The sequence below is a fragment of the Polypterus senegalus genome, chromosome 10 (genome assembly GCF_016835505.1).
Source record: "Polypterus senegalus isolate Bchr_013 chromosome 10, ASM1683550v1, whole genome shotgun sequence".
Classification (NCBI taxonomy): Eukaryota; Metazoa; Chordata; class Cladistia; order Polypteriformes; family Polypteridae; genus Polypterus; species Polypterus senegalus.
This window is the reverse complement of record NC_053163.1, coordinates 151,284,406-151,298,246: the sequence shown is the minus strand read 5'-3', so window position 1 is coordinate 151,298,246 and position 13,841 is coordinate 151,284,406. Positions and strand designations below refer to the sequence as shown.

The 13,841-nt window shown below is 42.8% G+C and overlaps 1 protein-coding gene across 2 annotated transcripts in view; it reads right to left on the bottom strand.

Moving 5' to 3' along the window:
• Nucleotides 1-5,034: 5,034 nt before the first annotated feature.
• nr2f6b (nuclear receptor subfamily 2, group F, member 6b) overlaps nucleotides 5,035-13,841 on the bottom strand; it is a 44,558-nt gene continuing 35,751 nt past the window's right edge. For both annotated transcript variants that reach the window (XM_039767074.1, XM_039767075.1), the window contains exon 5: nucleotides 5,035-5,569. In XM_039767074.1, the coding sequence (XP_039623008.1) occupies nucleotides 5,295-5,569 (275 nt within the window). In that variant the 3' untranslated portion in view covers nucleotides 5,035-5,294. The remainder of the gene's footprint in view (nucleotides 5,570-13,841) is intronic.

The following is a 13,841-nucleotide window of genomic DNA, read 5'->3' as shown; positions in this document are numbered from 1 at the left end:
AGAATGATTTAGGAGTCGTGGTAGACTCAGCACGATCAACTGGCAGACAGTGTTCAGGATCCATTATGAAGGCTAACAGACTGTCAGGTTATATAGCGCCTTGATGTGAATTTCCCTTTGGGATTAATAAAGTATCTATCTATCTATCTATCTATCTATCTATCTATCTATCTATCTATCTATCTATCTATCTATCTATCTATGTGTGCAGTACAAGTCACAGGAGGTTCTGGTCAGGCTTTATAACACACTGGTGAGGCCTCATCTGGAGTCCTGTGTGCAGTTTGGTATCCAGGCTGCAAAAAGGACATAACAGCACAAGAGAAGGTCCAGAGAAGAGCAACTAGGCTGATTGCAGGGCTACAGGGGATAAGTTATGATGGGACATCTGAAAATCGAGAGTCCACCTTATGAGAAAGATTTAGGAGTTGTGGTGGACTCAACATGACCAACAGTGTTCAGAAGCCATTAAGAAGGCTAACAGAATGTCAAATTATATAGCACCTTGATGTGTGGAGTACAAGTCACAGGAGGTTCTGCTCAAGCTTTATAACACACTGGTGAGGCCTCATCTGGAGTCATGTGTACAGTTTTGATCTCCAGGCTACAAAAAGTACATAGCAGCACAAGAAAAGGTCCAGAGAAGAGCGACTGGGCTGATTCAGGGCTACAGGGGATGAGTTATGATGGGACGTCTGAAAATCGAGAGTCCACCTTATGAGAAAGTTTTAGGAGTTGTGGTGGACTCAACACTCTCACTAGTGCCCAGGTTTGAAGGTGGTGAGGATGGGATGGTGAAGAGGTGGGATTCTCACTCGCTTGTATTGGTCTGGTGAGGCTCAGATTTACACCGCCGATGGGATGGTGATTTATTTATTTTTTTGGTGTGGGTTTGTGGCAGATGAAATTTTATGTCAGTAAATGTAAAGCATTACTTGTAGGAAGTAAAAATGTTAGATTTGAATACACAATGGGCTGTTTGGGAAATCAAAAATACACCTTATGAGAAGGATTTAGGAGTTGTGGTGGACCCAACATGACCAACAGTGTTCAGAAGCCATTAAGAAGGCTAACAGAATGTCAGGTTATATAGTGCCTTGATGTGTGGAGTACAAGTCACTGGAGGTTCTGCTCAAGCTTAATAACACATTGGTGAGGCCTCATCTGTGTGCAGTTTGGGTCTCCAGGCTACAAAAAGGACATAACAGCACAAGAAAACGTCCAGAGAAGAGCGACTGCACTGATTCAGGGCCACAGGGGATGAGTTATGAGGAAAGATTAAAAGAGCTGAGCCTTTAAAGGAGATTAAGAGGAGACCTGACTGAAGTGTTTAAAATTATGAAGTGAATCAGTCCAGAGGATCGAGACGGTGACTTTAAAATGAGTTCATCAAGAACACGGGGACATAGTTGAAAACTTGTAAAGGGGAAATTTCACACAAACATTAAGAAGTTTTTCTTCACACAGAGAACCCCAAACACATGGAATAAGTGACCAAGTAGTGTGGTAGACAGAAGGACTTTAAGGACCTTCAAAATTTGAGTTGATATTATTTTAGAAGAATTAAGTGGGTAGGACTGGTAGGCTTTGTTGGACTGAATGGCCTGTGCTCATCTGGATTGTTCTAATGGAAAAAATGGAATTCCGCCCATGACAGAGGGGGCCATTAGTCCAAACATTGTGCCCAAACAGGGTGGCATCCCATGTGCATCTGAGGATCTCCTTGTTTGAGGTAAATGGTAACCCACCAGGGCGAGAGGGGGCGCTGTTGCTAACTCTGTTTTCCTTTTCTCCCCACAGCTCCCAGAAACCTCCCAATTAGGAAAATGAGCTCCGCCTCTTCCGGTCCTCCCATTATAAAAAGCCCGGCTGCCTCCACTGACTTGTCTTTTGATGAGTTTTGTTCTGACAAGCGAAAGCTCTGGGAAAGCCTTCCTTTTTTCTGACAACTGGAGTTAAAGCTGAATGTTATTTTCTCTTTTGTCCCCTGTGGCCTTGTGTTAAGTGTTACCAGAAGGCACCTGTTTAAAGTTTATCGAGACGTTGCAGAGAATTAAAAGGGATTACCTGGCTGGTGTCCCCATATATTTGTGATTTGTTCCGGCTCTGTTTGAACCTGTGTTCAGCCAGCTCACAAGAGGAAGACTGCATACGAGAGGCCACGCATTCTTTTAGCTGACTGATCACCAGTTGCTCAGAAGGCAACCGGTAACACTGTGTGTATATGTGTGTGTGTGTGTGCGCGCGTGTGTGTGTGTGTGCATGTGTTCAACCATTAAGGAGAAGCCAGAATACCAGCTGCAGTCAAAGTGAAGAAGGTCTTTTGCATGAAGACTCTTCTACATGTCCGGAGAAAGCCAACCAGGAGAAGAGTGTGGTGGACGAACGGGGCCCTTGCCCGGCTGGGATGCCCAGATCTCCAGCTGTCTCTCGACCATCTCATCATGGATGAGTGCTCACCACTTTGAACCTAACCCTTTCACCCTCTACTCACAAGTGTCTGCATATCTGTTTGTCTGTCTAGTCGCTGCGTCTCTGTTATCTGTCATTTCGTATGGGATTTTTTACTACAAATGTTTGTGATGCACCAACTGTTGGAATAACAAATTCAATGCATTTGAGGAGAACCCTTTGGTGCAGCACTTCTGCCACATCCAGAAGTAGGTCAACAATCACCTGGAGCAAGTCTGGGTGTCCTATAAAAGGAGCTAGAGTTGGGTAAGAGAAGACGAAACTTGCCAGGAGGAGTGGAAGAAAAGCGAGAGAGAGAAAGAAAGAAGAGTATTTAGTGTTGGAATCTGCTTGTGACTGTGCTGTACAGGTGAGAAACGGGGGAAGCGTTTCCCACGGGAAAGAGAAAGATAAAATTAAAAAATAGAGTGTGTGCTGGACTTGTGTCCCACGTCTGTCTGTGTCGGGATTGAGGTGGCTGTAAGCCCCCTTGGTGGGCCACATTAATAATTAACTACTAGTGTTCTGATCTTCACGTTGATCTCTCGCTCCCTTCTTCCTTCACTTGTAAACGAGACTCTCAGACCCTCGATGTCCTCCGCTTTGCGCAGCACCTGCCCAGGGTTTGTTTCCTGCCTTGCGCCCTGTGTTGGTTGGGATTGGCTCCAGCAGACCCCCGTGACCCTGTAGTTAGGATATAGCAGGCTGGATAATAGATGGATGAATATTTGGTCAGACTACTCCTTTAAGGATATACAGTGCATCCGGAAAGTATTCACAGCGCATCACTTCTTCCACTTTTGTTATGTTACAGCCTTATTCCAAAATGGATTAAATTCATTTTTTTCCTCAGAATTCTATACAAAACACCCCATAATGACAACGTGAAAAAAGTTTACTTGAGATTTTTGCAAAGTATTAAAAATAAAAAATTGAGAAAGCACATGTACATAAGTATTCACAGCCTTTGCCATGAAGCTCCAAATTGAGCTCAGGTGCGTCCTGTTTCCCCTGATCATCCTTGAGATGCTTAATTGGAGTCCACCTGTGGTCAATTCACTTGATTGGACATGATTTGGAAAGGCACACACCTGTCTATAGAAGGTCCCACAGTTGACAGTTCATGTCAGAGCACAAACCAAGCATGAAGTCAAAGGAATTGTCTGTAGACCTCCGAGACAGGATTGTCTCGAGGCACAAATCTGGGGAAGGTTACAGACAAATTTCTGCTGCTTTGAAGGTCCCAATGAGCACAGTGGCCTCCATCATCCGTAAGTGGAAGAAGTTCGAAACCACCAGGACTCTTTCTAGAGCTGGCCGCCATCTAAACTGAGCGATCAGGGAGAAGGGCCTTAGTCAGGGAGGTGACCAAGAACCCGATGGTAACTCTGTCAGAGCTCAAGAGGTCCTCTGTGGAGAGAGGAGAACCTTCTAGAAGGACAACCGTCTCTGCAGCAATCCACCAATCAGGCCTGTATGGTAGAGTGGCCAGGCGGAAGCCACTCCTTAGTAAAAAGCACATGGCAGCCTACCTGGAGTTTGCCAAAAGGCACCTGAAGGACTCTCAGACCATGAGAAACAAAATTCTCTGGTCTGATGAGACAAAGATTGAACTCTTTGGTGTGAATGCCAGGCGCCACGTTTGGAGGAAACCAGGCACCGCTCATCACCAGGCCAATACCATCCCTACAGTGAAGCATGGTGGTGGCAGCATCATGCTGTGAGGATGGAACTGGGAGACTAGTCAGGATAAAGGGAAAGATGACTGCAGCAATGTACAGAGACATCCTGGATGAAAACCTGCTCCAGAGCGCTCTTGACCTCAGACTGGGGCGACGGTTCATCTTTCAGCAGGACAACAACCCTAAGCACACAGCCAAGATATCAAAGGAGTGGCTTCAGGACAACTCTGTGAATGTCCTTGAGTGGCCCAGCCAGAGCCCAGACTTGAATCTGATTGAACATCTCTGGAGAGATCTTAAAATGGCTGTGCACCGACGCTTCCCATCCAACCTGATGGAGCTTGAGAGGTGCTGCAAAGAGGAATGGGCGAAACTGGCCAAGGATAGGTGTGCCAAGCTTGTGGCATCATATTCAAAAAGACTTGAGGCTGTAATTGCTGCCAAAGGTGCATCGACAAAGTATTGAGCAAAGGCTGTGAATACTTATGTACATGGATTTCTCAGTTTTTATTTTAATAAATTTGCAAAACCTCAAGTAAACTTTTTTCACGTTGTCATTATGGGGTGTTGTGTGTAGAATTCTGAGGAAAAAAATGAATTTAATCCATTTTGGAATAAGGCTGTAACATAACAAAATGTGGAAAAAGTGATGCGCTGTGAATACTTTCCAGATGCACTGTAAAGCTCATAGAGATGATAGATGGGGAACACATAAAATACCAATGAAAATAACAACGGTAATAACTACAAAAATGAACAAAACAAATCCAGATCTCCTTCAGCAAATAGCAGCAGAAATGACAGCAGTCAAAAAAAGTAAAGTTTAAGCAGAATAAAATCGGGGCGCCTGACAGCAGCAGGAATGGCTGAGGACTTAAGTCACACAAAAGCGACAGGTGAGTAGCCTTTATACTTTTTTAATACACTATGTAATTGCAAAGTTAGTCGCACAATTACATTCTGCACCTGCTACAAATATGAACGATATAATCTAATATAATTCTTACTCTTTTACTAAACTGCAGCAGACATTAGGCATCAAGTACCAGAACAAAAATAAAGTGGAGGTATATAATTCCATTGCTGTCCATTGATTTGTTGGTTTGTTTGTTTGTTTGTTTTTTAATATTTCATGGCAGTTTTCAGAGGCCGTCACACACATTACTGCCCCGAGACGTATGGCCAGCTGATGGAGCTTCCCGAGAGCTGCATGTCTCGAATCAGAGTCTCGATGGGGGTCTTCCCGACCAGCCTCATGAAAAAAAGCTGAGAAATGAGGGAGGCGGGTACGGCCCTGAGAGCGGGCAGCCGCAGCAAGAGTCGTCCGAAACGCTGGGGCTGCCCGGGGTACTGTGAGCGGACATATTCGGTGAGGGCCACCTGAGCTTTCTCCTGTAGGCTTTCCACGTGGGCAGGGTCGGTCAGGCCGCAGGCATCTGTGTTGAAAGAGAAAAAAGAAAAAACAGAGAAATGAGGGGTTAATGTAATAGGTGGTAACCCTGTGGAAAAATCTCGTCTTCTTGGTTACAAACATGCTGTCCCCATATCTGTTTGTGTTTCATCCCACAGTCCAAAGACAAGTTTCCACAATGGCCTTAGCATGTGTGTGTGTGTGTGTGTGTGTGTGTGTGTGTGTGTGAGAGTTTACACCCTGTGACAGACTTGTGCCAGATGACCTCTGGGATAGACTCCAGCTGCCCAGCCTTGGATAAGTGGGTTAGGAAAATAGATGAACTGGTGCCCCCTTCTGGACAGACTTTGGAATGACACCATTTACTTACTGTAAACCCAAATTAGACTCTCCAGCTATTTTCTAAATAATTTTACCCAGAGGAAGAATATGGGGAAGCTCGAGCTCAGCAGGCATCAGACACAAGGCAGGAACAACACGCAAACAACATACACATCGGGGGGCCAGTCTATCTCATCAGGCATCAGTGTAGCAAGGATTAAAATGGACAGATTGCTTAATAGAATACAATATTTCATTTATGGATTTTACTTTACTGCTTTATTTTAGGACTAGCTGTTATACCCATCTAAGATGGGTTGAAATCTAAATAATCAATGTAGAGCTCAGTGTTAATGTTTGCAGTGCACCATTTATTGGAATGTATTTTGTAATGCATGTGGTATCGAAATGCATTGAATTTGTTATTCCAACAGATGGTGCCTCACAATCATCTATAGTAATGAGATTCATTGAATTTGTTATTTCAACAAAAGGTGCATCACAAACATCTGTAGTAATGAGATTCATTGAATTTGTTATTCCAACAGATGGTGCATCACAAACATCTGTAGTAATGAAATTCATTGAATTTGTTATTCCAACAGATGGTGCATCACAAACATCTGTAGTAATGAGATTCATTGAATTTGTCATTTTAACAGATGGTGCATAACAAACATTTGTAGTAAAAAATCTCATACCAAATGACAGCTAACAGAGACTAGACAGACAAACAGATATGCAGACACTTGTGAGTAGAGGGTGTCTAACTTTGAAAGGTTTAGGTTCAAAGTGTGAGCACTCATCCATGATGAGATGGTTGAGAGACAGCTGGAGATCTGGGTTGAAACCTATGTGTTGTAAGAGGGAAAGACGAGGAAGATCAGTGCATTGTCAGCATGCAGGAGGGGTAGGAGAACCCATGGACAGAAATTACATTTCCTAAGGAGCAAATGTAGAGAGAAAACAGAGGTGGACCCAACATAGACACATGAGGCACTTCTGTGGAGCGTTTCAGTGGCAAGGATAAGGATTTACACAAGAAGAGACAAAAGAATCAGTTAGAAATGGTAGAACTTGAACCCGCCCAAAGCAGAACCATGGATTTTGAGTTTATCAAGGGAGTCAAGAGATTATCAAGAGGTGGTTAACTGTATCGAAAACCAATGAAAGGTCGAGAAGGACAAGAACAGAGGAGAGAGAAGTAGCTCGAGCAGATCTAAGAGCATTTATGACTGAGCCTAGCTGGTTAAGACAGAAGTTTCAGGTACCCTTATTCTATGCCCTAATCATGTCGGTGGAGGATGACAACATGTGTCATGTTGATTAGCACATGCATGTAAGAATGCACGGTACATTGTATGTATGACAATAAGGACTCCATAAAAACTGTAAATTGCTATGAATGAGGCAAACCTTCTAAGATTATTTTTGGCAGCCTACCTGATATTCAAAAGAGAAAGTTGTCCCCAAGTATTTATTTTCTTTTAAGTTGTTTGCATTTTACATTCATTAAAGAAACACTTGTCTAAACTAAAACGCTGAGTATATTAGGACTATTGTGATGGGCTTCAGATTCAAACACCATTGCTATGTTTAGAGTGGCCAGCAGAGGGTGCCAAAGTTAAGCCAATTTCCAGAGTGCACTACTAATGAAGAACACTAGATGGCACTGTTGTTTAGCAGAAATGCCAATAGGTCTAAATGTACGTGTGATGCCACTGTGTTGTTTAGCAGCAGAAAAGAGGAAGCGCAGTGAGTTGGAAAGATGGAGAATAGCTTAGGAAGACAGGGGATTGAAGATGGAATAGGAAGAATACAGAAATGAGGTTTAATGTCGATCAGGATTCAGAAGTTAGGCTGCTGAGAGAGCCACTGAAAAGAGTGAAGTTTAAATATCTAGGATCAGTGGTAGACCAAGATGGAAAATTAGATGCAGAGATAACCCAAAGAGTGCAGTGTGGATGGAACAATTGGATGAAGTTATCAGGAGCATTCTGTGATTGACGAATTTTAGGTTTATAAGCCTGTGGTAAGACCAGTAATGATGTATGGAGCTGAGACATGTGCAGTAAAGGGAGCACAGCAGGAGAAGAAGTTGGATGTGGCAGAAATGAGGAAGCTGAGATGGATGTGTGGAGTTACATAAAAGGACAGAATAAGAAATGAGACAATTAGAGGCAGAACAAAGTGGGAAAAATAGCTAAGAAAGTACAGGAGAGTAGGCGGACATACAGTATATCGAGGGGAGATAATGAAGATGTTGGCCAAGGAGTGATGGGAATGGAAAATACAAGAGGAGCAGAAAATGAAGGGGGCCAAAGTGGAGGCAGATGGACAATGTAAAAAAAGGTCTGAAGGTAAAGGGTATGACTCGGGTGGAAGTGCCGGACTGAGCTGAACGGAGAAGGTTGATCAAGCACATCGACCCCACATAGAAGTGGGGAAAATATGAAGAGAAAGAATATACAAAACTGAAATAAACATTTACAAACCTTCATAAATCCGTTTGCAGGTGAATCCAGGCCTATCCTGGCAGCACTGGGCACAAAGTAAAGTGAAGTGCCTGCCAGTCCATCCACTGGGCCCACTCATAAACACATACGCACACCTCTCGCTTAGTTAGGCTTCACGGGCCAAACTGCTTTATGTTTAGCTCTCTATGCCCGGTCATTCCTCGCCATGACGGTCTCATGACCCTCACACAGGCGTTCAACAGACATCCAGTCCAGGATCCTCCCACAAACACCATTATCAGACTGGCCAAACTGGTTCTTACCCTCAATGCTTTCTCTTTTGATAACAACTTCATTCTCCAGGTCAGTGGCATTGCAGTGGGCAGTAGAATGAGACCTAACTATGCCAACATCTCTGTCAGCTGAGTGGAAGAGCATTCCTTTTCTTTCTATCTAGGCTTTGTACCGGATTTGTACAAAAGAGATATCGAGGACTGTGTCGGTTCCTCCTCTTGTACCAGAAGCTAGCTACAGGAGTTCATTAATGATGTTTCCATCCATCTCTTCTGCTTACAATCAACGTTTCTACCACAACTCTACCATTTGTAGATGTCAGTCGTTCTATCAGTCCTCCATGTCTTCAAACCTCGCTCCATTACAAGCCAACTGACTCCCACAGTTACCTTCTCTAACAGCTCCTTCCATCCCTGGTATACTAAAAACTCTTAGCCACTCTCATATTTTTGTTAGACTCTGCCACCTCTGCAGTGATGACGTTGACCTCTTGTAATGAGGCACGCAAAAGGAGGAGTTTCTTCACTGATAGAGGATACCCTTCTCATGTGGGTTAAACCCAGTCGGGGAGCCAAAGTCGGGTGGATGGTGGACAAAGCTTGCTGGGAGGAGAAGAGGAAAAAGAAAGAAAGAAAGAAAGAAAGAAAGAAAGAAAGAAAGAAAGAAAGAAAGAAAGAAAGAAAGAAAGACTGCATGCTATATTGTGTATTGTGGTGGGCTGGCGCCCTGCTCGGGATTTGTTCCTGCATTGCGCCCTGTGCTGGCCAGGATTGGCTCCAGCAGACCCCCGTGACCCTGTGTTAGGATATAGTTTGTTGGACTCTGACTGACTGACTGACTGACTGTATTGTATATATACGTATGGCAGTGGTGTGGGAAAGTCTTTTGAAGAGTTTACAAAAATAAATAACGTTTTGAGGAGCAACAGTGCCCTCTAGTGTCCATACCGACTAACGTTGTGACACTCTCTCCCTTCATCTTCTCTAATGGCAGCTCTCATGTATTCTGCCCTCCCTGTTGGTCTCCGTCCTCTCCTCTATTGAGGTTACCTGCTCTTTCCTTTACAGTTTGACACCTGATGTCGGCGATACAGCCCAAACACTGGCTCTTTAACCTTCTTTTCTTTTCAGCGTGAGAATCATCTTCGTTCATCACTCACTCATACAGGTTCACGCGAAATCCACAATTAACGTAACTAGCTTGTGCTTGTGGGATGCGAAAAAAAAAAAACCCACCACCACACCCCAGGGAACGTCATTGTGTGGACTTCATACAGCGGCGTGCACCTCGAAAGTCATCCTAATGTTCATCATGACAGAAGATTTGTCCCCATATTTCTCCTTTCAGTATTGTTAATGTGAGCTCTTCTGCTGTTGCAATACATTTCCAAAGTCCAAATCAACCATTTTCTGTTGAGATTTAACCGAAGAAGAAAAACTCCAGAGTTCATGTTTACCTAAGCATTCAAGGCCTACACCAGGGGTCTCCAACCTTTTGTTCCCCTTAGAGCTACTTTAACAAAATGAAAATGGCCGAGAGCTACTCGTGTTTTCTAACGTTTATTCTCATCGCTTATTTCAACCCAAACAAACTGGATAAGCTTGTTTTACAAAATGTTGGTGTCCACAACTCACACTTTGCATTAAAACATCACAAAAAATATTGAGTTCACCAGCAAGTGTATTCTGTATGTCTGTATGCATTTTCTCGTGTATCTCACTCTATTGAATTAAAACATGAATGCTGTCAAAACATCCATCCATCCGTTATCCAACCCGCTATATCCTAACCACAGGGTCACAGGGATGCTGTCAAAACAAAACAATGCAATTCCAAATCCACAGATATGACTTCTTCATTTGTCATTTTGTCACATGTCACTGTGTCACTTTACTCACAGGTCCAGTGGCATGTGTGATGTGTTGTTTAGTTAGTCAGGTGACTGGCACTGAGGTGTCTGGTGGAGTAGAGCCGCTGAGGTTCACTCTGATGGAGTCATTTAAATGTTCGTCTGCCAGTCTTGTTCTGAACTTTGACTTCATGACATTCATGTCAGACTCACAGAGGTATGGAGACCCAAACAAAGCAGACGTTTTCAGAGGTGCTCGGTGAAGATCCATCCATCCATCCATTATCCAACCCACTATATCCTAACTACGGGGTCACGGGGGGTCTGCTGGAGCCAATCCCAGCCAACACAGGGCGCAAGGCAGGAAACAAACCCTGGGCAGGGTGCCAGCCCACCACAGTGCTTGGTGAAGATTCTTCTAGTTATGTGGCTCTACTAAACTCCAGAAATGCTGAGAATGCTGTTGAGACTTTAACTGCATATTATGTTGAAGGTTTACTAAAATCCAACGTCTCTCTGTATGTCTCTACTTCACGGATTTAGATGAGGTTTTATTATATCATTTGCTTGAACATTCCAGTTGATTTTACAATTTCTTTCATTTCGCTATGTATCAAGAGTTCGATTTATTTGCGTGAATCTGAGTTAGACGCAGCAGGCCGAGGGGAGGGGCCTACCTCGCTCACTCGCCAGCTTTGGGGCGTGGTCCTTAACTCCGCTTAGCTAGAAAACGAGAGAACAATTGAATTCAACTTTGTTTATATATATATATATATATATATATATATATGTATATATATATATATATATATATATATATATGTATATATATATATAAGGTTAATGTATGTGTGTATGTATGTGTGTTCCAGCATCACTTCCAAACGGTGATTTTCATGAAACTTGATACACGTTTCTCATTGGTCGACTACAAATACTGTAGGGTGAAATAAACCCTAACCCACCTGTTCCAGGTTGATCTTGCAGTCTTGTATGCATGTTATCATCCAGTTGACACTCGCAACGACCACCAGAGGGCGCACTGCCCCTGCTGCTTTTCAAATTAAATAGAGTTGGCCAGTTCCGAGCGTCAACTGGATGATAACATACATACAAGGCCGTAAAACAAGCACATTAGTGAGTCTTCATTGTTTGTTAATTTATTCATTTCTCAATTTTTCTCAAACAATTAAAAAAAAGAAACCACTTTATTTTCCTCCCGGTCAACGCTGGGCATTTCAGCTAGTTTGAAACAAAGTGTTACTTAGGTGTTGATGAGTTTGAGTCCGGATATTCTCTGAAGTGTATGCCGCATTGAAAAGAGAGATTGCAATTCAGATTGTGGATCGTGATTTTGTGTTAAAAGGATCGTGATATGATTTTTTGGAAAGATTGCCCTCCTCTAATTTGACTAATCAAGTTTTCAAATTTATGTAGGATTCATTAACCCTTTGGCGAGTCTACTTGGAAAGGGTTTGCGAGTTACCGGTAGCTTGCGAGCGACGTCTTGGACACTCCTGGCCTACACATTCACACTTTGTCAAGAACCCTTTTGCTGCAGTAACAGCCTTCACTCATTTGGGGTCGGTATGTCCCAGTTTGGCACATTGGTCAGGTGTGATTCTTCTCCGTTGTTCTTGGCAGAATCGATGGGGACCCACTAAGTTGGTGGGATGGCACCTCTAGACTGCAGTTTTCAAACAGTGCCACCAATTCTCCACAGGTTTAAGATCAGACCTTTGACTCCGCCGTTCCACAACATTCACCTTTCTGTTTTTGAGCCATTACAGTGTCACTTTGGCCTGCTTAGGGTCATTGTCACATTGAAAGATGAATCTTCTCACGAGAAGTAGGTTCAAAGAGGACTACAACAAGTTCTCCTGTAATACTGTGTGTCATTTGTGTCCATTCATTGTCCCTTCAACTCTGACCAGATTCCCAGTCACAGTACATGAAGAGTATGTCCATAGCCTGATGCTGTCACCACCATATCTCTCCGTTGGTCTGGTGTTTCTTGAGGCATCGTCAGTGTTAGTTTTACGCAACACATACCTCTTTGAAGTCTGGCCAGAAAGTTCTTTTTTGGTCTCATCTGACAATAAAACCTTCTTCCTTATCTTAACTGAGTCTTTCTCAGGCTTTGTAGATAGATAGATAGATAGATATGAAAGGCACAATAGATAGATAGATAGATAGATAGATAGATAGATAGATAGATAGATAGATAGATATGAAAGGCACTATAGATAGATAGATAGATAGATAGATAGATAGATAGATAGATAGATAGATAGATTGGAAAGGCACTATATGATAGATAGATAGATAGATAGATAGATAGATAGATAGATAGATAGATAGATAGATAGATAGATAGATATGAAAGGCACTATAGATAGATAGATAGATAGATAGATAGATAGATAGATAGATAGATAGATAGATAGATAGATAGATAGATAGATAGATAGATAGATAGATAGATACTTTATTAATCCCAAGGGGAAATTCACATAGTAAATGCCATCCATGTGTTTACATGGACCTTCTTAAGGAATCGCTTCTTTCTTGCTACCCTCCCGTTGATGCCTGTTTTATGAAGAGCTTTTGTAATTGTGGACCCCCGCTCCTCCACTCCAGACTCGGTCAAAGAGCACTGCAGACCTCTGAGAGCAGCGGTTGGATTTTTTGTCGACGTCCGGCTCTGACGTTCAGTTTGGAGGGACGGTCTGTTCTAGTAAGAGTCACAGTGCTGTGATGAACCTTCCACTTTCTGATGATGGACTCTGCAGTCCTTAACAGGTCATTCAAACTCTTTGATATTTTTGTTGCCATTTCCTGCCTTGTGCATTTCAATGACTTTGTTTTATTAAATCAGCTGATGCTCCTTTGTCTTCATTGTTGCAGTGCTTGTCCAACAAGGGGGGCTTTTTTATATCCAGAGACAACAGAAAGGACTCACAAGTCGGACCTCATTATGTTTAAATATGACTGTCACCTTTGTGATTTATTTGTGTAAACCTGGAGCTTCCAAAGCACAGAGGATTAAATACGTATAAAGACACAAACTTTGGAGGTTTTCTTCTTCAGTTAAATCTCTGTAGAAAATGGTTGATTTAGACTTTGGAAATGTATTGTTACAGCAGAAGAGTCCACATTCAAAATACTAAATGGATAAACATGTGGACAAACCTTGTCATGCAGAACATTAGGAGGACTTTCAAGGGGAGTGAATACTTTTGCACGCCACTGTGTTGTTGTAATCATTAAGCAGTTGGGTATTCAATTGAAGATTTCTTAGCTTTGGCCGAGTTAGATATTCACGGTCTAGTCAGTTATGCCCGCGGATGCCACTTGATTTAAAGGTGTGATGGACG